A 25784-nucleotide genomic window follows, 5' to 3' on the forward strand; every position below is an offset into this window, starting at 1 on the left:
TACAGAAAATTGCTACTAGTATAATGCTTAGAGTATTAGTTTATCTAAATTGGTTCACAAGGAACTGGGATTGGTGACATGGTCCTACTTGGGAGGCTGAAACAGGAGGATCACACATTGAGAAAAACTAAGTGTGATGGACTATCTCAAAACAACAAAGACTGGGATGTAGGTCTGTGGCCGATTGTTTACCAGGTATGCCAAGGTCCTAGGTTCAGTCCCCGGTACTGTGGGGAGGCGAGGGTAGATTCTAGAGTGGAAGAGAGAATTACCAAAAGTTTCTGATAAGGGAGTTTAACTGCACTTAAGGAATTTAGTTTACTAAGCCCAATTATTTTTGTTTGTTTTTCGAGACAGGGCTTCTCTGTGTAGCCCTGGCTGTCCTGGAACTCACTCTGTAGACCAGGCTGAGCCTGAACTCACAGAGATCCACCTGCCCCTGCCTCCGGAGTGCTGATTGCAGGCGTGTGCCACCATGCCTGGCTTAAAACCAACTATTGGTTACTCCTTTCCATAGCTCCTACCCTCATTCCAGTTAATCAGCCACATATAGAAATTATGTAATATTTGCTTTAAGGACAAAGTTAAATGTTCCTTTTTATTCTCATTTGTGAATGTGCTTGTATTCGTGACTCAGACCAAAAGGACAAGAAATTAAAAAAATAAAAATAAAAAATAAAAAATAAAAAAAAAAACTATGACTGCGTAAAAAGCAAAATAGTCTATCCAGGGGCACCATTGGTTTCTCAATGATGGAACACAGCTCTTTTCACTTTAGTGGGGCCTACAGCCAGGATACACACTTTCCTACAGGAATTCTGAGGGTATCTGGTGAAGGACTACCATGTCTTTCAACTGAACTAAAAAAAAAAAAAAAAGAAAGAAAGAAAGAAAGAAAAAACTTCTAGGGTAGCTGGCTCTCCTGTCCTTGCAGCAAAGTTTCTTTGTGCAGTAGATAATGGTTAATGCAGAAACTCACAACAGGTCCAGTGTAGAGAGCAAGTGACTGTGGAGTGCTCAGCTACAAATGGGGCGTCTATACATCATACCTCCTCTCCTCAAGGATTATTGTGGAAGAGGGAGAAGAAACGCTTTAAGTTGATGGGGCCGTCGATTAGTGACTCAACTGTGGTTGCCTGCACAAAAGCGAGCACGTTAGCATGTGAAGTGGCGAGGGGTTCACGAACCCCCGGCCCCAGCTGAGTAGCAGTTGACAGCTGATAGGTTCGGGAAGATGGAGAGTCAGTTGTCTTTAATGGTGTGGCTCCTGACCATGTTCCAGGGGCTAGCCACCTCTGTGTGTATCAGCACCAAAGTGGACTCTTTAAATTAAAAAAAAAAAAAAAAAAAAAGGACATGAAATTGGGAGAGAGATGGATCTGGGAAGAGTGGGGGGGGGGGGTTATGTGATCAAAATATAGTATATTTGACTGAAATTCTCATATATATAAAAGGAAAAAAGCTTGTCAACATTATAGTCTGTAATAATGAAACTCTTGAGTTTAGTGACTGTTATGCAAGATTCCAGAATCCAAAATTTTAAGAAAGTTTAAGAAAATTTACTGATGCCTAGACTCATGCCTCAAAAGACCGAAAACAAGGGATGGCTCTGAGCGACAGAAAAGGAAGCCCTGTAAGCTCCGTCTCTGGAACCCGAGGGCAATGGCACTAACTACATGGTGCTGTTGCAGCCAACTGGTTACAGCTGAAAGAAGGGAGGGGGATTGTAAGTAACTGGCACTGACAACTGAAATCTTAGGTCCCGGGTCACTACAGACAACTCTGAAATAGCTTCCCCATGATAACTAAGAAGACTGAGGAGCTAAGAAGGCAGGCTGACCAGGCTGAGCAACGCCAGAGACGCGAACAAAGGAACTGAAGCAGAAGCTAAGCCGGTGGGCGGCCCAGGGTGTTACCTTGCTGGACTCTTCCAGCTGAGTGCCTCGCCTCCAGGCTTCAGAGAAGATGGAGCTCACTGTGCTTTGGGAGCGCAGGTGTCCTGTAGGCAGGGTGTCGGAAACCCCACTGTCAGACTGGTTAGAGTGATTGGACTGAGACTCTGTTTAAAGTATTAAAAAATTAATCAATTATTCTGATTGTATGGACGCGCACATTTTAAATGTGAAGGTTGAATACTGTGTAGAAAAGCAAATCATATTTATTCATCTCACTCTAATCTCAGTGAGCATATTCAAGTCGGAAAAACCTACTATCTTAGGGTTAGTTAGAAATTGACTTGAATTTTTTAATAGTTCACCATGAGAGATGGACACAAGCCATTAGATCCTGTCTTGGATAAAAATCTACTCTGAACAAGTTGAAAACAACAAAGAGAACTACTGGTCCAGTTTCATCCCACTGCTTCAGTGTGGCTCACTGCTCTCGAGGCTGACTGCTTGGCTAGCGGCTGTTCAGCTAACAGTTTTTCCACTGTGAAGTTACTGCTTTCTCAGCCCCAGCCCTAAAGTCACTCACTATGTGTAGCCCTTCACGAGGGGCAGCGTACAGAAATCCTTTAGAAATATTCTGTGAGGCTAGAGAGATCTCTCAGTGTCGGCTAAGAGTGTGTACTGTCCTTGCAGAGGACTTGGATTCTGCCCCAGCATGCACAGTTGTGAGCTGCCTGATGCATGTGCAGGGCCCAATGCCCTCTTCTGGCCTCCATGGGTAGAACTCATGTGTACACACACACACATGCAATGATAAATTAACCCTTTTTTAGAGGCTATCAGTTTGAGAGTTCGGGGTGGCATGGAAGGAGTGGGGGAAGGGCGGAAGGTGACATCATTATCTTAAGTAAAATGTATTTAAATCTTTTAAGAATATCTTGCAGGAAAGTGTTGTTTCTTCCTTGCTTACTTACTTGTTTATATTAGCATGGATTCACAGTGATGTGTCTTATAATTTGGTTATAGTTTTATACTACATAATATATATTTTTTCTTTTTTTTCTTTTTTTTGAGGGGTGTGCATTTTGGTTGGTGGTTTTTGTGTATGTCATTTATGAAATAGTTTCTTTGTGTAGCCCTGGCTGTCCTGGAACTCACAATATAGCCTAGGCTGGCCTCAAATCTGGAGATCCATCTGCCTCTGCCTCCTGAGTGCTGGACCACACTGCCTCATATAATTCTTTTGTTCAACATTATTCCAGCTTTGGGCACTGATGCTCTTTCAAGCCGCATCTGTGTTCCTCTAATAAACCCTTATCCTATTTTTGAGTATTTCTGCCTAAGACTCATCTTGTGTATTCTCTGGCACAGCCTTAGTCATCCATTTGTCCAAGATCATTGCTTCCTTCTTTTGGTGACTGGGCTGTGGGTAGTCTCATTATTATTAGAGCATCATTTCAGAACCATGAAGTATGTGTTTGCATGGGTTACATACATTACATTCACACAGCTTAATTTATATATATCACAATTCCAAATTATTATTATTATTATTATTATTATTATTATTATTATTATTTAGAGAATGTCAAATCATACAATTTTTAAGTTGTTAAACAATGACATGGATTAGCATTCAGGGAAGAGTTTGAAAGAGGCACTTGACTAAAGGTATGAATACAGCACTTATTACAAGATGAGGAAATCTGGAAAGCCCTTTGAGGGTCACTGACATCTTGTGAATACTATAAAGTATTACAGCTTAATTAAATGGCGTCTTTACTGTAATTCTGAACTAACTGGAAGTGTTTCCATTGCACTCAAGTGTTGAGAAAGCTATCCAGGAGTGCAGTGTCCTCACGGATTGTGAGCACATCTCCAAGCAGATTTTATATCATAGCTTAACAGTATGTATTTTAAAATAAACTTCATAAGTATAAAATATAACACTCCATTAGAAGTGTGTTTCAAGTATTTCATTAGTCCATAATATGGCACTTGAGAAAAAAAGTGCCCCTGACTATACCTTGGAAATTAGGTGTGGTTTCGGGATGGTGTTGCTGTGTAGTATGCTGGCCTACCTGGGATGCTGGAAGAACTGGATCCGGATTTAATGCTGGAGCTGGATAAAGAGGTCCAGTCATAAGCTGACTCTGTCCTCTTCAAGGCTTCTTGGTAATTTGTGTAGAGCTGCTTCCCATACTAAGCAAAAGGGAACAAAGGTGACATCCCCACTCTGAGCTGGCATGTAGTGGGAAGGGAGGGAAACATTTCTGTGTACTAGTTTAGTTTTTATGAGTACCTGCGGTGCTCTAAATAGAACGGTATAGTCATACTCATTTTCCTTAGCTGTAAATCAGCAGGAAGTTAACCACCAATTTTAATGATTTTTATAATAGAAATAAAAGCATTATTATTCCAAATTCAAGAGATCTAGGGCTAGAATCTTAGCACTATTTAGGGACACTGTTCCAAACATACTTGAACTGTAAATTAATTTAAAATTTTTATTTGGGGGTTGGAGAGATCTGCAGACAACAACAGAAAAACGCATTTTGCTTAGGCTACACTTGGTTACCTAAGAATCATATAATGTACTATCCAAAGTAGAAATAAACCACTTTGATGCCATACAAGCTATTACCAGCAGGATCATTCCACAGACATTAACAACTAACACAGTTCCCAGCCACCAAGGGAAAAAGACACTATCAGCACGTAAACTAGACACCCGCAGAAGGATGAGCATGGAGCAGCCAGCCCACCAGTGAGCATTCACAGCATCTTATTAACTGCACGCATCACTACTCCAGCATCAAATGAAAAGGCGTGTACCTTCGCAATTCGGATTCCGTTGACCCACTGATGCAGTGTCCTCACGTCATCACAGCAAAGATACTTGATATACTGAGACTTCTTCTGGATCTGCGGGTGCTACAGAATTAAAGGCAGAGTCCAACTAAGTCTCCCAGAGAACTGACACTTTAGCATACCCTGGTGAGTGACAATCTTAAGAGAAATGGCAGGACAGCAGATACTTAATTTCTTCTTAACGAACTACACATCATGTTAAGTTTTAGGTCAAGATGCCCATGTAAACCTTCATACCTGGAAGTTCTCAAATATTCCCTTTACACATCAAAGAAAACCTCTATCAAGATTAAGTCAGTAGAGTCCTCAGCCTGTAAGACTGGAAAATGGAAAAAGAATGTCTACCCCAGAAATCATGGTGTAGAAGCTCCAGGAAGGAGGCTCTTCTTGTGGGTAAGCAACTACACCAGGTATGTGTGGAATATACACAGCACAGCACCCAGGACAGAAGTCCACGCCACACCTGACTGGTGGAAAACTGCTCGGTAGGCTTCTCTCTACCCAAACTGCAGGACATATTTTTTGGTGGTGGGATAAGAGGACAGTGTTGAAGTTTGTTCTGTCCCTGCAATATTTAATTTATTAGAAATTAAAATGAGAGGAAAAAACTAAGATGAATACAACTCTTCCCAAATCCCTCTCAACAGCCAAGAGAACAAAAATACCACTATGGAGCCTGGGAGAAAACCCCACGCACTATACCATTCTCTCTATGGGAACGTAGAAGGCAGTGGTATCTCAGTAGTACAAACCTAACGTTGAGATCATGATATTTGTGTTTTCCAAGGGACCTTGGACTTTATTTTGCAAACCACTGGCTGAAGTGACCTCGTATTAACTTCTTAAGAATTATTGGCTATTAGCTGGGCACTGCGGCACACACTTGTAATCCCAGCACTTGAGGAGGCAGAAGTAGGTGGATCTCTGTGAGTTCGAGGCCAGCCTGGTCTACAAAGCAAGTCCAGGACAGCCAGGGCTAATATAGAAACCCTGTCTCGAAAAGCAAGCAAGCAAGCAAGCAAACAAAAAACCAAAACCAAAAAACAAAGCAAAGAATATACTGACTACTGTAGGACATGGTGACACACACCTGTAATCCCAGTAGTCTGAAGGCAGAGGCAAAAGGAGCCCACGTTTGAAGCCAGCGTGTGTTGCACAGAAAGTCTGTCTCAAAACAAAAACAAAAACAAACAAACCCCAAAAAACAAAACAAAAAAACCCCAAAAAACAAAAACTAGAAAAAAAAATCTAACCTATGTTTAAAAACCAACCCAAACCAAACCAAGCTGCTTCTGTAACTGACCTCAATGATGCATTGGTGTTGGCCAAGAAAGTCTCCTGAGTAAAGGACATCCATCTTATGGAAGAAATCAAAACCCCACCCCAAATCCTAAACAAATGGTATTCTCTAAACCTAGCTGACAATTCTCACAGAAAATATATGATATACACATGTAGACCCAGTAGTGCGAAGGATTGTTAAGATGGACCCAAAAAGTGTAATAATCCTCTCAGCAAGTCTTCCTGAATCTTTGTAGGCTGTCTTTACAAACGTTAATTTAGATCACTAAAAGTGCCCACTCTTCTCTATCACATGGCCACAGTTAGTGTGAGAAACTTAAACCTGACTGAGAAAGAAATGTCCCTAATAACAGCACAGATAACAGACTACTGTGGCTATAATTTGGGGGTAGGGTAGGAACAACTTTATTCTGGACTAGATGAAAGCAGATAAATTTTGAACTGGGAACAGTGCCCTCTGATGGGTCTACTAATAAAGTTCGGGAAAGCAACAAAAATATGTGTCTCACGGGAAACATTTTTTTTCAAGACAGGGTCTGGCTTCAAACTCTGCAGCCTGTCTCTTCTTCCTGAGTGTTAGGGTTTTTGGTGTGAGCTGCCAGGCCAAACTTTACCCTTTACCCTGTTCTCCCTGGAGCTAAGGATGGAGCTAAAATGCTAACTGCTGAGCTACCCGCAAAGACACAGACTACACTTGGTGGAGATGTAGATGTCATCAGTTCCAATGCCCAGAGCCGCATTACCTTCAACGCCAGGCAGCAGTCTGTGGGTGCTTTGTATTTGTTCCGGTAGTCCTGCCCATAGTACACATTTACATGATCCAGCTGGAGGAAGCACACTAGATCCCGAGATGCCTACGGAGAAAGGCCCCAGAGGTTAACATAATGCTGCAAATAAGCAAATTTCACACCAGGGAAGGGTTTTAGTTGAGCTTGATTAGGTAGCAAGGAAGATTAGAAGATTTCTCTTCAGTCTGCATACAGTGTAACCAAAAAGGCAAACCATTTTCTTTGTCATCTTACCATTCCTAATGAATACTGATTTGTTTTAAATCTTGGTAACAAAAACCTACCAGGTAGCTGAAACTGTAATATAAGCCTCAGATACAACAATTCTCAAGTGGGGGTCACCTCAGCAGTTAGAGGCAACAACTTAACACTCTCAGTTTATAGGACTAGGCTGATACTGTGAATGCTTAGAATAGCTCTGAACCCAAAAGAAGCACAAACCACAGCTTATACCTCATTATACAAGACTGAAGTTGTAATCCTAGAAAGCCATTCTTCTAAACACATGACTCTGGCAAGACCTCTCCCCGCCCCAAATATCAGGACTATGTTTTGCTGGGTGTGGTGATGCTTACCTGCAACTCCAGAACTTGGGAAGTGGAAGAGGGGAGTCAAGAGGATCAAGAGTTTAAGGTCATCCTACGCTACACGGTGAGGCTAGCCTGAACTACATGAGTAAAATCCCATCTTAAGCCGGGCATGGTGGTGCACGCCTTTAATCTCAGGACTCGGGAAGCAGAGGCAGGTGGATCGCTGTGAGTTCAAGGCCAGCCTGGTCTACAAAGCGAGTCCAGGACAGCCAAGGCTACACAAGAGAGACCCTATCTCAAAACAAACAAACAAACAAAAACCAAACAAAACAAAAAAACAAAAAACAAAACAAAACAAACAAATGAAAAAAAAAACCCCATCTTAACAATGGCAAATCTAAACAGGGGGAAAAAAAAACAGAAAAAAAGAAAAAAAAAAAAAAGAAAAAAAAGGCAGATAATTGAGATGAACCCAACTGATGATCAGAGAAGTGAACAGTGTTTTAGCTTCCTCCTCTTTACAAGAGATTAATGAATGAAACTTATCTTCTGTGTGTCTTTCACAGGTAAAATAGCATTTTTACTACAAAGTAAAGGCAGCTAGTATAATATGGGGAGTGCAGTAAAGGAAGGGACACACCTTTGCTTTTCCTTTCGGGACATAGTAGATGCCGGATGCTCGCAATAGAAAATAACGCTTTTTCCAGGACTTCTTGCCATCATCTTTCAACCAAAGGACCCCTTCAATTTCTGGGACAGTTACAGAACTTCCACAGAAACACTCCTTAAAAATAATCATTTATATTTTCAGAAAATCAATTATCTACTTCTGTGAAATGCTTAACAGTATGCAAAGCAAAACGGTTTTATATTAAAAGCACACCCACTTTCTGGAAGAACTTCCTATTCCTAAATAGAGTATGCGTTTACTTTAGAAGTGCTGTGGCAACCCTGTAGTGTTTAGTAATAAAGTGAGAGTCTTAGTGGGTAGGAGTGCCTGCAGTCATGAGGACCTCACCCTTTAACCCCGGCAACTACATAAAGGCTGGGCGTAGCTGCATGTGCCTGCTGGGTAGCCAGCCTAGCTGAAAAGGCCAGCTTGCAGGTAGTGTAAGAAGACACCTGACACTCCCCTCTAGCCCTGTGTCTGCAGATACGGATGTATAATCTTGCATGCTCATGTGCAAACACAACACACACCCACAGCACACAAAATGTCTCTCATGACTATAATAAAGACTATTTCCCTATGAACTCAGCTGAGTTGCACGTTAACATTACTAAATCCCATTTCTTTTTCCTCTCTGCGTGTTTGTGGTGTGTGACAATGTGCACATATGTGGAGGCTAAGGCTGATGTCAGGTGTCTTCCTTAGCTGCCTTCCACCTTATTTTTTGAACCGTGGTCTCTCACTGGACCTAGAGCTCAGTGGCTAGGTAGGCTGGTTAGCGCGCTCCAGGGGTCTGCTGGGACTGCAAATGCGAACTCCCTGCTTGGCTTTCATGTAGGTGGCCGGGGCTATGAACTCAGGTCCTCAAGCTTGCTGACAGGGCCACTTCCTGTCCCTCTGGAAAAGCTGATATGACCCGCACGGTCATGTTTTTCTTCATCGTATCTGACAACGTCTGAAGGCTATTAGTGCTTTTAATACATTAGAATATTGCTTGGCAGAAAGAGTAGTTGGTAAGGCTTGTTAGGGGCTCAAGAAGTACACAGAAAGCAGACTTGAAAACATGCTTAACGTTTCAATTTTAAAATGTGCAGGAAGGGAGACATATACCTCTAGCAGCACTTCTTTGTTTCTGTCTGCCATCTCAGCTGTTTCTTTTTTCCCTAGAAGATAATTCTAAGGAAAAGAAAACATGAAATGAAAATTAAAGGACAAACTCATTCTGCTGTTCCCTTGGAGCACACACATGCATCCTTTGCTCTAGAAGTAGCCACCGTTAGTTTAGTTTTCAGTGCATAGGGAGGAGAGTACTCCTTTCAACACCCCCATATAAGCTTCATCATTAAAATGTTCCTTATCCACCTCCATCTTGCCCAAAACACTTGCTATGAAATATTCCATAGACTACCCTCCTCTGTATCTTAAGGTGATAATTTATGTAACAGTAAGTATTTTGGAATATTTAACTAGTTACTGAACAAAACAAAGCAAAACAAAAAATGAGCCCAAACGCATTATAAATTAAGTAGAAGACATAAGCATTTCCTGAGATACGCTACGGCAGCACTGCTGTGTGCTGGACCTAGCATGCTGTTCCAGGTGATGATTCATATTCTGTCTGCTGTGGGCATAACAGTCTCATTTGCTTGGTGACACTCCTAAACATACAGTCTTCAGTGAACAACCATAATCATGTGTGAAGGATGAAGACTGACCGTCTAACACTATGCATTTCTCTCACCGCTGTTTTTTTATTTCAGAGCTCTTGCTTTTCCTGACCTACTAGGGAAGAAGCAGACAAACAGGAGAGGGGCGGGGGAGTGGGGCAGGAGGAGAGGGGCGGGGGAGTGGGGCAGGGGGAGAGGATGAGGGAGTGGGCTGGGGGAGAGGGGTGGGGGAGGGGGGGAGTGGAGCGGGGGAGGGGGGCGGGGGAGGGGGGGAGTGGAGCGGGGGAGGGGGGCAGGTGGAGAAGGAGGACAAGAAGGCACAGGCGTTGGGATGTGCTAACCCAGCCAGACACTAAAATAAGAATGAGCCATGTAGAACTGCCTGGCCTGCTTGTGAGATGAGAGCCTCAATGTTAATGAATGAACTGCTGGGCTCTAGAACTCCCAGCTAAACTAGGTTTACGGAGAGGAAACCTAGTAACCGCCTGGAACCATTTATATTTCTATCAAAGCTCACCCCGTGTGGGGCTGGGTACCTTTCTGAGGCCTAACCCCTGGCCCCCCAGTTACTTTCCACCCCAGCAGCTACATAGGGGTTTGCAGCTGCAATGGCCAATCACATGGCTGCCAGAAAGTCAGTCTTACCTGGGGGTTTTTAAAAAGTGCATATTTTTCTATACGCTCCATAAATATAAGCTTGTTCTGGCTGTCTCTTGTCCAATTAAGAAGATTTTCAACCAAGTTTTCATGGTCTTCAAAGATTCTCTCTGTCCCAAAACCAAATCCCAGCTTTTTGTTAGTATTCGTCAGAATTGCATGAAAGGTAAGAGTTATCACGTTGGAATTACAGTCTTTGTGTGTGCAGAGGCCGGAGGTTGATGGCACTGTCCTCAGTCGCTCTCCACCTTACGTCAGCCACACTGACTGGCTAGCGGGCCTGCTCAGCCCGTTCTCTATTTCCCAAGGCTAGGATGACAGGTGCATGCTTCTGCAACTGCATTTTTTTCCTTAAACATAGGTTTGGGGTGGAGGTGGTGTATGTCAGACTGAAATATTTTGAAATCTGTTGATGTGCTTTGTTTCCTTTATGACTTCTGTGCAAACATTGGTAAGTTAACAGCTCCAGGGCTGGAGATGGCTCAGCTCCAGCAATGCTTGCTATTCTCAGAGGATCCAGGTTTAGTTCTCAGCACCAGCACCGGGCAGCTCACAACCACCTGCAACCGCAGTGCCAGAGGACTGACACCTCCTCTGGCTTCTCCATGCACACCATGCATACGCATACACTCAGACACATAAACTAAGTAAGTGAAAATGTAAAAAAAAATATTTTAATAATAGTTTTTAGTAAATGTATCTATGTAGCTCTTATTTCAAAGAAAAAGCACTTTATTATCATTTTAAAATTTTGCTTTAGGCCGGGCTTGGGGGCACAAACCTTTAATCCCATCACTTGGGAGGCAGAAGCAGGTGGATCTCTGTGAATTCAAGGCCAGCCTGGTCTATAAAGTGAGTCCAGGACAGCCAACGCTACACAGAGAAACCTTGTCTCAAAAAACAAAACAAATTTTGCTTTAATCATTTACAAATATGAAGGGAACTAGAATTCATCTTTTGTTAAAGAACGCTCCAGACACACTGGGAGAAACATAGCATGTCAAAAACCCAGATTTTAAAAAGATAAAGTGCCTGATAATTTTATAGAAAAAAAGCATAGGAACCTGAAAATGTTTCTATCACCGTAAAGATTCAGGACCACACAGATGCTAACAAGCAATTAAAGCAGCGGCATTACCCATTTGTAGCTCGGAAATGGTCTCTACCAGCGACCAGTCTAAACTGTAGCCACAGTGAGCCTTGTCCATCAGGCTGTCCAGCACTTGTCTCACTGTCTGTCTCTCGTCCACCATCATTGTTTTAGAGCTGTCATCAGACATGTGGACCCTGATCACCAGCTGTAACAGGCAAATGCAGTTAAACAGTAACTTAGAAAATAGGCTTCTAGGAAAGCATTTTTCCAATATTAAATAACATTCTGATTCATGAGTTTAAATATAAATTAAGCCATATGTGATTACTTTGACCTTATTATTATTACTACAGGTCAAGTCTGAATATCCAGAAACCTACCTAAGTAAGTTTAAGCCTTTTAAAATATGATTTTTGTGATAAGATGATTCTGTCTTGCTGATTTTTGTTTATTTTGAACGCAGCACAAAACTTTTATAATATCAGAGTGTTATCAGATAAGTCGCTCTAAGAGACAAAGGCTTGCTTCCATAGCACATCCCACCCACAAACCCACGCGGGAAGACATTAGAACAATACATTTTCACCTTTCCATAAATTAGAGAAATATTATATATACAAAAGAAAATTCTTCATAAAGCAAAACAGAACAAAACAGATAAATATTTCAAACCAGCCATGGGCCACACATCACCTTTTTCACTTGAGCCTCTTTAATTTTCTCCAGGGCGACTCTGATCTTCTCAGCTTTCAGCTTTGCTGCCTGTTCTTCCTGCAAACACAGAGCATTTCAGATAAACTGCTGCTCAGAGGTTAAGGACACAGGAGAAGGCTTCCTCCTCCCCAGCTGGTTCTGAGTTTCATTAAGAACAATGTCACACACTTACATAAAGGATATTTAAAAATGGACCTGTTAACAAATGAAGTAGACATTTTTGTAGGTTTTGATACACTACTTTATTTTGTTATATTGAAAATTTAAGATCATTGTAAAAAGAGATACATCAAAACCAATCTACTTGTTTGCAATAATATAAAACCCTTAAAAAAGTATAGGTACTAATAGTAATTCTAATTAACATACTAATATAAACAGAGGCTGCCTTATATTTTAAGTTTTATTGATTTGGAAAATCATGCAACATAATAATGTCAGTAACTTCAAATTTATTAATCCATCAGTAAGATTTTTAACAATGCTAAATATGACTTTACAAACAACACAATTATAATTAATCCTACTTCAGAAAACCTGAGAGTATGTACCAATAAAAGTTATAAATTTTTCTAATAGCACACAGTATTACTCGACACTAGTCCTTACTGGTAAGCTCCAGCAACAGGCCATAATAAACACTGTAGCTGCATTTTCTAATTAAAAAAAAACTCATGTAAGTAAACTTCTGTTTATAAAGAATTATTTTCTAATTCTAAGTACAAAACATTAAAATATCTATATAAGTGCTATCTTCTACAATCCTTTAACACATCTTTCTTTAAAAAACAAAAACAAAAACAAAAGGAAAATCTAATTATATCAGCCCAGTTTTATCCTCTCTGGGTTGTGTCTAAAATCCCACAATCCATGTGTTAGTTTTCATAAAAAGCTAACACTTCCAGGGTAGAGGAAAAATGCTAAATTCATTAACTTATTTTTCCCCCTATTCACCAACATTCTGATGGCCTTCTTCTCTTCCCATTTCCTACTAGGCTGTCTCTCTTTACATGCTCAAGTTACTGTCCCATGGACGGCTGGGGGTGGGGGCAGGGAAAGGCAGAGAGCTTCTGTGACAGAAACTGGATCCCTTTCAATGAACGGAGCCACTGAATTAACAGAGTGACCAAGGCCTGAAAACACTATCTGTAAACCCAACAGAGGATTAGTACTTCGTTCTGGTACTGTTATGGATATGTTCTTCTGACTGAAAGATTAAATAATCAGTCCTTTCCTTTATGCAAATAAACGGCATCATAAGATACGTAGATTACATTGTAATGTAAGATTTTTTTTCTTTTGAAAAATTGGCAATAAGAAACTTAATCTAGTGTTATTAAAACTGTCTCTGGAATGGAGTCTTCTAGAACTGAGGAACAAAATCATTGTTAAGTGTATCACCAAACATGATTTTGGTGAGTATAGCAAGGCCCTATAAAGGAATTTGAAATACTTTGAACAATCAAGTAACTGAGTTCACAGAAGTCACTAGAAAGCATTCACCACTGCCTTGTCCTTTCAGTGGAATGAAAGACTGCCGCAGAGAAAGAAAACTTACCAGTCTCCCCACTTACATGTTCAATTTACATCTCTGAAAAATTGAAGTCTACTGGGAGACACTCAATTGGAAGCAATGCTTTATATATTTGAAATACAAACATAAACTTCTAAAAAACAAAATACGTAAAAGTAAGATTGCCATTACTTTATTTTATGTGTACAGGTGTCTGGCCTGCATATATGTATGTGCACCACATGTGCCCTGGAACTGGGGTCACAGATGACTACGAGCAGCCATGTGGGTGCTGGGAATAAGACCTGCGTCCTCTGCAGAGCAGTAACTCTTCACCACCGAGCCACCTCTCCAGCAAATACATACATAAGGAGATGGTCAGTGGTCCTCATCGTTTGGGAAGTGCAAGTTAAACCAACAAGATACTATGTGTTTACCACGCGCCAAGACACCAACAACAGATGCTGCTGAGCATGCGGCACAGTAAGAACTGTTGCTGGCTGCTAATGAGAATGCACAATGGTCCAGCCTCTTTGCAAGAGGATCTGGCGGATTCTCACTTGAGGTACTACTGCCACGTGACCCAGTGGCCATGCTTCTAGACAGTCACTCAAGTCAGCTACAACTTGTCTTAAAAAACCTGTACACGGATATTTATAGATGCTTTATTCATAATTACTCAAACTTGGAAGCAACAAAGATTTCCCCTAGTAAGTCAATAGATAAATTCAGGCGTATCCTAGCAATTAAATATTATTTAGCACTAAAGAGAAATGAGCTATCAAGTAACAAAAGGGCATGGAGGGATCGTAAGCACACATTAATGAATAAAAGAATTTAATCTATAAAAGGTACATGCTATATAATTAGTTCTAACTATGCTATGCTCTGGGAAGGGCCATCAGGGGTTAAGGAGGAGGCAGGACACTGTTAGGCAGACCCCAGAGGCTGCTTGTTATATTACAATGGATGAGACAGGTCAGTACATCAGAACCCAAAACTGCTCTAAGAATATATATTAAAGAAAAACCAAACAATTAAATACTGATTAGTTACAAATACAATGATAGTGTTTTCATGCTGTCATTTTACAGTATACTACTGCTTGTCAAATTCCATGACAGGTTTAGCTTAATTACACTCATAGATTAGTTAGTTCCTGCTCTACACACTGGAAGCACTGAACAACAGGAGGACTGGGCAGCCAATTACTATACACTTAGTCATCACACTTCTTACACATCAATAAGGAGCCATATTTTAAATCAAAACAGCTGGGTAAAGCTCTCCCAACAAGTTCAAAGTCAAGTCTGGTTTTTGTGGTTGTTGTTTTGTTTTGTTTTAAAATACAGAGCTTGGTCAATATAATTTCCTTTTAAAAATTGTTTTCAGGGCTTTGCATTGGGTTACATTTCTCCTCCTTATAAATTGGTCTATGAAATATAATATCAAATTTAAGAGGTAGCTATTTAATTTCATAATAGGTAAACTTAGTTTATTTTTCTGCAGTTTATTACAAGGATAAGCCTTCTAGAAACTTTCTGAAGAGACAAAACTGGTTACCGTGAGACGTGAATAGCATCACTGGACCAAAACTACAAATAATCAAATAGCGTGATCTACATCTCCTGTAGGTCCCATGCTCTTCCTCGGTGAGTCCTACTTATTTTCTAGTTAAAGCTGACCTTACTTTTTAACTATAGCAATACTGGAAAGAAGGAAATGTTTGTTTGTTTCCCGAGACAGGGTTTCCCTGTGTAGCCCTTGCTGTCATGAACTCACTTTGTAGACCAGGCTAGCCTCAAAAGCATAGTGATCCACCTGCCTCTGCCTCCCCCAGCACTGGGATTATAGGTGTGCGCCAACACTCCTGCAAGGAAAGCTTCCTAAATCTGTGTGTTGTACAGAGGAGACAGATCACTAATCTGTGCTGAAGTGTAGGATGATCTGCGGAAGACGTCCAGCAGTTGGTTTGTAAAGGTGGTGCTAACTTATGTTCACTACTGCAAAGAACAGAGCTGCCTTGAACGCCATTTTCTGTCTAGCCCCTCAGATGTTCACTCTTCTGCTCATATATTCTGACTAGCCCTTTCTTCACTTGTCTCACAACCACCCTAAACATAAGAAAAGATATGTCACTCATACAAAAACAACTTTCTCTCTTACTTCTCTTAAAAGAGCAGACAACCCATTTTCTACTGAAAAACTCCTGTGTGGCTATCAATAGCCGTCAAATGCCAACCCTCCTCGAATTTGCATGAAGGACAAAAACTGGGTAAAGATCTTACGATTAAATGAAAGCCAATGCTGGGTAACTGTGTTCTCTGGGGTATAAACATCAGAATGTCGGTACTTGTTACAGTTGCTGGGGAGGGATAGTGAGTGACTTCAACTGAGAAACTAAGACTGTAAGTTTAGAACAAACATAATGAAACTAAGGTACTAAATAGTGCTTTGCAATTTCTCTGAAATTGCAATTTATAGATCGCAAAAAAATAAAAAGTAACAAACTCAAAGAGAGCTTGAAGTGATAATTTAATATTCATTGAATGCTTGACTGTATAATACAGCCCAGAATCACAGTAATTATAGTTGACTATTTCTCTGACCAAAAAAAAAAAAAAAATCACAAAATTATATTAAACTCTCATTATAAAACTACTTGGTGAAGTACACGTTATGTTGTATATGACATCTAATTTAAATTTCTACAAAAACACAAGTATGATTAATATAGCCACTCTACCAAGACTCAAAAGAATTACTGTCTTCCTAAAATCACACACGTATTTAATAAGTGCTTAACTATGCATTTGTTATACCATAACCTCAGTTTCTATTTCCCTTAATAGCTTATAGCCTTAGCTCTTGAGGTACTAAAATAAATAAAACTGCTTGTTAAAGACATAATATGAAAGCATTTTAGCATCCTTTCTGGAGCAAAGAAAACGATGGTCACTACTAGTATGGTTCTTTTTTTTTTTTTTTTTTTTTTTTTAAATTCTTATGTGCCTTGGTGTTTTACCGGCATGTTTGTCTGTGTGAGTTACAGATCCTGGAGTTACAGACAGTTGTAAACTGCCATGTGGGTGCTGTGGAATTGAACCCGGGACCTCTGATTAAACAGCAGTCAGTGCTCTTAACCGCTGAGTTATCTCTCCAGCCCCCTAGCATGGTTCTTAAGCACTGGCAGACACGTGGAGGTTGGGAACTGGGATACTAGGCTTTACAGTAGAGAGCCAGACTGCTCTACAGGTTGTTATGTCAGAGGTGCATACACCCAGGGCTAAAAGGTGCAACTCAATGGCAGAGCACATGGTGGGTATGAGAGAGGTTCTGGGTGGGAACCCAGCACCAAAGAGGGGAGGGCACACAGTTCACAAGAGCCATGTGCTCTGACAGAGAGGGCACTGACAACAGTAGGAGTTCATCTGAGAAGCTGTATGGGCTGGGTAGCTTAAGGATAGCTGCTACCTCTTTCAAGACGCCATCCCATCTCTTCAGTATTCTCTACTCGTTCGTTTTCTTCATAGCACTTAATAAAATTAGATATTTTTTCATGTTTATATATACAGATGCATATATGTATGGATATATTATTTTATTATTTTATTTTGGTTTTTCAAGACAGGGTTTCTCGAAGCTGGGCGTAGTGGCACATGCCTTTAATCTCAGTACTCGGGAGGCAGAGGCAGACGGATCTCTGAGTTTGAGGCCAGCCTGGGCTACAAAGCAGGTCCAGGAGAGCCAGAGCTGTTACACAGAGAAACCCTGTATTGAAAAATGGGGGAGGGGGGACAGGATTCCTCTGTGTAGCCTTGGCAGTCCTGGACTCACTGTGTAGACCAGGCTGGCCTCGAACTCACGCAGATCCTGCCTGCCTCTGCCTCCCAAGTGCTGGGATTACAGGCGGTATATATTTTGAGGCTGGCCTCAGATTCATTGTATAGCCGGGGATAGCCCTGAACTCCTGATGCACTTGCCAATCTCCCAAGTGCTGGATTACAGCTGTGTACCACAATGCCTGGGTATCTTACCATCATAATAGACTGTGAGCTCCCTAAGAGTATGGATATGTCCATTTTACAGTGTTGTATACTAAGTAGTATCCTTCACAGTGCAAGGGTCAATACAGATTAATAGACAAACAGGCAAGAGCAGAAGTAAAATGTTAAACCCAATCTGGGAACAGTCTAAGAAACAGATGAGGGACAAAGTTAGAGACAACTCTAGTGTGTGGATAAGTGCTAAGAGATTGTTCTTATGGTGGAGGCACCGAGAATGAACAGATGGGAAGCTCAGAACAACCTGAGGCTTACAACAGGCTCACACAGATTTCAGACAGTCAGTGAGAAGTATACTGACAGGCGGTCAGAGTGATCAACCCGCGTCACTGGAGAATGGCAGTACCCTAAGTACTGTGGGGTCCCAGGGAGAAGACGGGTGAGGGAGCCCTGCAGGACTGAAGTGCTAGTAAGATGCTGACAGTATTCAGAAAATCCTGGCAGCTATCAACTATCTAGAAGAGACAGAGACAGAGCACATGGCAAGAGCCTGCACTTCCTTCTAGAATAATCCTAGTTAAGCAACGAGGGTGGTCTCTCAGGTTGGAAAGTATGTGGACAAAACCTGCTTAGATGTCTTTACGACCCTGACCTTCAGGCTTCTGACTCTGGATTTGCTTCAGAAAGAAATCTGGGGACAGAAACGGTCTCACTGCTCACTTTGTCAAGGAGACCTTTTCTTTGAGCTGCTTCTTAGAGAGATTTGGCTTTAGTCAGTTACCTTCTTTTCTAAGTTTATGCTATAAATAAATGAAAGAAAAAGCCTCAGATATAATAACATACATAGCTTCTAAACTGTTTATTTTTGAGGAACTATAAGAAAGGCTGGCATTCTTGAAGTTAACACTGTGTTGTTTAAATAAGGTAACAATTAAGACAATGTTTAGGAAAATATCCACTGAGCTCCTTGTTATTACCAAGCTAATAATGAGAATCGATAAGAGATTTTAAGTTATAAAAATAGTATCCCAGTAAAATACAGCCGAGCTGAATCAAACTGAGGGTGGAAAACTGAGAAACTCAAAATGTGATCTTCTCTTCCAAGACTAAGTTCATAGAAATCAAAGTTCTGTCTATGTAAATAAATGTTGTAATTAAATCAGAAGTAGTACTGTGAGGAGGGACTATAAAGCTTGCAAAGGAAACCCACAGCATAAAACCGGTAATAACAAAAGTTAAATTGAAGCAGTGATTTTCAACTTTGAAATACAATAGAAAATTAAACCAGAAAAAGTGCAACATACTTGGAAGAAATACTAGGCATCTGTAGAAGTTAAAAACAAGTGAAAATTACTGAACATATTGTTGGCTCTGAATATTAACAGTCATTAGATTAAAAAGACAGTTACTTTCAGCAAGAGAAAAAGCACTCTATTAAAGACAATGGCATGACAATAAGAAAGGGATACTGAGAAAGCAATCACAAGCATAGATTATATTCTGTCTATAGGGCAGTAAATAGTTACATGCACATGGAAAACAGTGGCATCACCTTGGTCAGCAAATGAGAAGGTTTTCCTGCAATGTTTCTCAGAAGAAGGGAGGTTTCCCTGTCCAGATAGGAGTGCTTGTGCAGAAAAGAGAGAGAAAAAACAAAAAAGGCAATAAGAGAAGTCAGTGGAGGCTTTATGTGTCTTAAAATAAAACAGACAGAGCAAGAATGACTCTATAATTAATTTCACACCTACTTTTGTAAACTGAGTGAATTCGTTCATCAAGAAAAAATATTTTGAAAAACCAAACCACCACCAACAATCGACAGGGGGAGTGACCCAGACTTGCTGATCTCTGGCACTGAGTGACACCTGAGAAGATCACAGGACCAGTCTGGCTTACAAGCCAGTCAAGAGTGCAGTGCACAAAGCATAGATAAGACCATGTCAAAGGCCAATGACTAAGCACAGCTCTTCCTTTAAAAATCCATAAGATTTACAGAGGCTCAAGTGCACATTCTGTTTAGAACATAGGCATTTTAAAAACTGGCAACCATTTCTCATCGATTCAATGATAACCACATCAAGAGGAAAAACACAATATGTATTTTGCCTGATATTTTGTTTCCAGTAAAATTTTATTAATTCATTCATTACAGGACAGTGTTATACAGTGAAGGACTTCCACAGAAAATGAACACTGAATATTTTCTCCTTGAAGTAATTTAAATTTATTCAACTAATATCTCTTTCTAGTAATGATGCAAATAACACAGTCCCTCGCTACCATTTATATATTAGTAACTTAAAAAGAGTTCCATTTAATTTTAAATTAAGTGTTTGTGTGTGCCTGTGGATCTGGAGCTGCAGGCAGGGGTGGGTGCTAGGAAGCAAACTCAGTTCTCTGGAGGAGCAGTATAATGTCTTAACAATGGGTCTACCTCTCAAGCTCCTCTTGACAAATTAAATAACCCGGTGTAGTGCAGACATATGTAACTGTCTATTATATTTATCCTTAGGCTGTAACTATTTTGATATGTGTATCATTTGGACTTGCCTGTCCCTTAACAAATCTGAATTAGTATTTAAAATCATGTAATTACTTCACCACTGAAAGCAATGAATGCTGAATGGGAGGTCTTGTACCAAAGAGTGTTCCATAATGTCAGATTTTATAAATCTAACTATACCTGATTATTCTGACAAGTTCTTTGGAGATAAAAGCCCAATGAATAGATACAGGACCTGTAGACACTTTCAGTTAAGACTGGAAACACTGTTACAAAGACCCTAGCTTAAGCACAGACCTACCCTGCGTTGAGTCTGTTACATGATACTTGTTTGCACTGCTAAAACTACTGTTAGTTCAAGATGAACCTATAACCGGCCACTCCCACCCATTCCCCCCAAAACAACAAAAATCTAATGGTGTGAGTTGAGGGGATTCTTCATGATCGCCACTAAAAAGGTCAGACATTAAGAACTGAAAAACTTATTCCTAGGCCTCTCATTTATCTATATGCTATGGTCTTCCCAAAGATAAAGACTGGTTATCTCATCCATAAAACAGTAGTTTCTGAAAACTCAAAGTTACTTTAAGGTTACTGCTCATCCCAGACCAGAGAGAGAACAGAGGAATAAAGACTAAAAAGCAAAATTTGAAAATATCAGCTATAACTTTAACTGTAGCCAGGTGTGGTGGTGTATGCCTATAACCTCAGCACTAGGGGAGACAGAGGCAGGTGGATTTCTGTGAGTTCGAGGCCAGGCTGGTCTAACAAAACCAAGGCTACACAGAGAAACCCTTACTTGGAAAAACCAAACCAAACCAAACCAAACCAAACCAAACCAAACCAAACCAACAAAACAGGCAGGCTATCATGGCCACTTGGGTTTTGGGGATCAAAACTCCAGTCCTCACATCTACACAAGAACTGGTGTTTTGTTTTTGTTTTTGTTTTTAAATCCCCTGAGCTATCTTTCCAGCCCAAGAAGATAATTTCTTGAAAACGTATCACAATTTATCTTACAAAGGTTACTTTTCTAGAAAGAACTTCAAATAGAATATTAATATTCATGTAACCACATTTCAAGTGTAAATTATTTTTTACAATTTTATTTATTTTGTGTGCATGTATGTCCACCTATCTAGGTGCCTCTGTGGCATGTATGTGTTGATACACACACTCTGTAGTGTAGGAGCCAGAAGATAACTTACAAGAATCACTTCTCTTCTACCATGTGAGTTCAATGCCTGAAACCCATACAAAAGGCTAGATGTGATGGTGCCCATTTGTAACCCCAAATCTCCTGTGGCAAGATTTTCATGGACAAGAGAATTGCCTAGAATACACAGTCAATATGTGGCAGAAACAATAAGAGAGACATCTTGGAAGAGGGAATCAATTCCTGAAAATCGTTGTCCTTTGACCTCTTTACAGGTGGTAGCATTTTTTAAAGACATGGGGATTAGAGAAACGACTCAGTGGTTAAGAGCACTGGCTGCTCTTCCAGAGGACCCAGGTTTATTTCTAGGATCCATGTGGTGGCTCACACTGTATGTAACTCAAGTCCTAGGGAATTGATGCCTTTTTTCAGCCTCCACAGGCACCAGGCATGCATGTGGTACCTAGACATATATGCAGACAAAAGACCCACAAACATTAAAAAACAACAAAACAAACAAACAAACAAACAAACAACAACAACAACAACAAAATCCATAGTTTGGATCTCAGGAGCAAGAGGAACAGATCCAGAAATATGTTAAGTATCATAATGATTTTTATTTTAAAAATTTAATTAATTTATTCAGATACATTTCACTTGTTATCCCCTCACTTGTATACACCCATTCCTCCCTCCCACTTTCACCCTATTCCCCTCCCCTAGGTCTATGACCAAGGCGGACCTCCTCCCCCACTATATGGTCATAGGCTATCAAGTCTCATCTTGGTAGCCTGCTTATCCTTTCTTTGAGTGCCACCGGGCCTCCCCACCAAGGGGAGGTGTTCAAATATGGGGCACCAGAGTTCATGTCAGAGTGAGTCCCTACTCTCCACATAACTGTGGAGAATGTCCTGTCCATTGGCTAGATCTGAGTAGGGATTCAATGTTTACTGCATGTATTGTCCCTAGTTGGTGTCATATGATTTTTAATTATTACTATAAATAATAAAAATTGGCTTATGAAAATACTTGCTAATATACTTGCTAATGGGGCAGTACTTTAAAAGTAAACTAACGTTCCTTCTATTTAAACTACAGGCGTGCATGACAGAAGATGTGGCATCTAGAAACCAGAGCTGAAATAATATCTTTTCTAAATATTACTTGTCTCTCTCTCTCTCTTTAGTATCAGCCACACACTGCTCCTTAATTCCTTGCTTTCAGAAGGAAGGGGGAATGAGCCTCCTCACTGGAGAAAGAGGTAAAGGGCTTGAGAAGAGGTGTGCAGTTAGCAGCCAAGGCATCTTGGCACATGTTGTTAGTTGACAAAAAACACTTTGGCCAGCGAGCTAGCAGAGCACTTGCTGTGGAAGACTGACATGAATCTGATCCCCAGAACCCATGTGAAGGTGGAAGGAAGAAACCACAGCCCCAAACTTGTCCTCTGAACTCCATATGCCCATACAAACTCACTAAAATAACAAACAAAAAGTCAAGGCCTGTAGTTTTCCTCTTCTTTTCCATTCACGCTCTTCCTCTCTCTACTTAGCCATATTTTAGACTCTAATTTCAAGCCTGGAGCCACCAGGCCCTGAGTTAAAAAGGCAGCCACACACTGCTGCCTTGTCTACAAGAACTTAGTCCTTGTTCTCCCTGCGCTGCTTGGTCTGTAACTCCCCAGTATCTTTCTTATTGTCAACTATGGTGAAGGGTGTTAGGCGGCTGGGGGTGGCTTAGCAATCCTGAGCAATCCTTAGTAATCCTGAGAGAGTGTACAGTCTTGCAGGCTGAGGCTGAAAAGGGTGGGACGAGTAAAGGAAATAAGAAAATACACAAATATTTGAGACCAGTGGTTCTCAGAGGGTAGTACTATCTTTAATTTGGCACCTCTGAAAGATGGCGGGGTGCTTTGGGCTTCACAGTGACAACAAGAGGAAGAGTTAATAAATAAGTGTTTACTGAGAAGAAAGCTGAAAGTGCCAGAGGCCCACAGCACAGCATCACATAAAACTACAGAACCCATCCCACAAGACATTTATGTCCTTACATGGAAAATTATATGATGAAAAATCTTGTATATTTTACATATAAACATATGCAAAAAGTAATTTGTATAATATTAATTTTCAATGAACTTTGGAACATTTTCTCTTACAAAATAGAGTGAGAACATTCTATATTTTTAAATTTTGTTTAATAATATCAAACATAATGGATTTGACTAACTTTTGTGCACATACACATGGTACTTTGCTTATATTCACCGTTCCTCTTATCTGTGTTGCCCCTACCCCTCCATGGTTTCTTTCGCATAAAACCTATGAAGAACTGTTTATAATGATGGAAACCGTTACTAATGGAGCCTCAGCTTGAAGAAAGAGCTGCCAGTATCATGGCTGGCAGTGTCAGTGTTGGGTCCACTGACATCTGGAATTCCTTTGAACAAAATTAAGAACTAAATGGTAGATTAGTAAAAAATATGGAATGAAGGCCTTTCATTGAGCTTCATTAGTACAGACAGTTTGAGAAATGTATGTTTAACAAAATCAAGTATCAAAAGTCATTTCTCACCATCTAACTAAGACTGTAACTGGCTTATCACTATAACTACAGCTGGAAATGTCCCTTGAGCCAGATGAAGGAGACCGCCTATACTCCAGGCACTCAGCACTGCTAGGCAGGAAGAACTCCGAGTTTAATTCTGTAGTTTCCACTGTCCCTGCTGTGACTGTAACTGTCTTAGCACACACCATCCCCACCTTCGTTAAGGCCACCTCCCATTTTCCTTCACCGTGCAAACACGCCATAGCTGTTACCATCAGCGCACACACTAATTCTGGGAGTCACTCCCATTCTCCTCTTTCTGGCGTTGGTTTTTTCAACAAACCCACTACTTTGCGCTTCAGTGTCAGCCAAACATTTTTTAGATACCAAATACTTTTATTATAAATTATTTGGGTTTATTTTTCTTCATCCTAAGTATTAAGGCATTATATTCTTTTACACTGTAGGGATGTCGGGGGTAGTACAGATAGTGGTACAAGTTATTTGTTATTTTAAAAAGAGGTGCTGAGATTAGAAGGGCTGAGACCTGCTGCTTGCTAAGAACAACCACTAGCCAGAGAGTACATTCTGTAGTTAAGCCCCATGCAGTAGAGACTGTGCATCTCACGGCCCCACCCTGAAGACCTGCTACTCTGTTAGCACCTGCAGAAGCTGAGGAAAGCCCTTAGTCAGAATCTTAAATAGTGATCCCAATACAAAATCCCCCACACCAGGTGGTCTACCTTGAGTGTTAACATTCAACAGCACTCATCATAAAGGTGACTATCTGGTTTTGCTCATTTCTTTTAAATCTGATTTAATTTTCATTTGAAAAATAAAATTGGATTTCTACCTACAGAACAATGGATCAAAGATCTTAATTGAAAGCCTGAAACTCTGAAACCTAGAAGAAAACAGGTGATGTCCTTCAAGATATGGGGCAAGTAAGAACTTTTTTAAAGGACACCAACAGCGCAGGAACTAACCCCAGTATCAAAAGATGGGAGTGGATAAAAGTTAAAAGTTCCTCTACAGCAAAGGACACATCAGCAATTGTTGACAGACAGCCCACACGACAGGGGAATCTCCACCACCTGCACTTCAGACAAGGGGCTTGTACAGCCAGAACCTACAAAGAATTGCGGAAATTGAACACCATAGAAATAAAACAACAAATGGGCAAAAAAGAAATACAAATGGTCAATAATTTTCTTTAAAAAGCGATGAATGCCCTTAGCCATCAGGGAGATACAAATCAAAACTATTCTGAAGGCAGGCGGTGGTGGCGCACACCTTTAGCCTCAGCACTCTGGAGGCAGAGGCAGGCAGATCTCTGTGAGTTCAAGGCCAACCTGATCTACAGAGAGAGTTCCAGGATAGCCAGGGCTACACAGAGAAACCATGACCCGAAAAACACAAACAAACCAATAAACAAATGTACTCTGAGATGTCACCTCACCTTAACCAAAATGTCTGTCATTAACAAATCTGAAAACAAATGTTGGAGAGGATGTCAAGAGAAAGAAACCCTTATTTACTGTTGGTGGGAGTGGCTTAAATTAATTCAGTCATTGTAGAAACAAGCATCTTTACAATTAAGCGATATGCACTGTGTATAATAACTGCCTTGGAAGATTCCTTTGTGCTCTTAGTATTAATTCTTGTCCAATTTTTCCTACAGATTATTAACATCTGTTACGCCTACTACAGGGTAGTGACATGTGTATCTGCTATCATTAAAAAATGTTGCAAGAGAGACGGCTCAGAGGTTAAGAGAACTGTCTGCTCTTCCAAAGGTCCTGAGTTCAATTCCCAGCAACCACAAGGTGGCTCACAACCTTCTATAATGAGATCTGGTGCCCTCTTCTGGCATGCAGGCA

General features: G+C 40.6%; 1 protein-coding gene across 3 annotated transcripts in view; it reads right to left on the minus strand.

Annotated features, from left to right (window-relative positions):
• Positions 1-25784, minus strand: part of RAPH1 (Ras association (RalGDS/AF-6) and pleckstrin homology domains 1) — a 76611-nt gene that overhangs the window by 11271 nt on the left and 39556 nt on the right. For 2 of the 3 annotated variants that reach the window (XM_084779780.1, XM_084779781.1), the window contains 10 exons: positions 19251-19325; positions 12161-12238; positions 11513-11672; positions 10363-10484; positions 9161-9226; positions 8021-8164; positions 6806-6916; positions 4725-4823; positions 3971-4091; positions 1917-2059 (listed from right to left, as the gene is read on the minus strand). In XM_084779780.1, the coding sequence (XP_084635906.1) occupies positions 1917-2059; positions 3971-4091; positions 4725-4823; positions 6806-6916; positions 8021-8164; positions 9161-9226; positions 10363-10484; positions 11513-11672; positions 12161-12238; positions 19251-19325 (1119 nt within the window). The remainder of the gene's footprint in view (positions 1-1916; positions 2060-3970; positions 4092-4724; positions 4824-6805; positions 6917-8020; positions 8165-9160; positions 9227-10362; positions 10485-11512; positions 11673-12160; positions 12239-19250; positions 19326-25784) is intronic. The other variant, XM_084779782.1, reaches the window with a different exon arrangement.

The sequence above is a fragment of the Acomys minous genome (assembly GCF_964271855.1).
Source record: "Acomys minous genome assembly, chromosome: 4".
Taxonomy (NCBI): Eukaryota; Metazoa; Chordata; class Mammalia; order Rodentia; family Muridae; genus Acomys; species Acomys minous.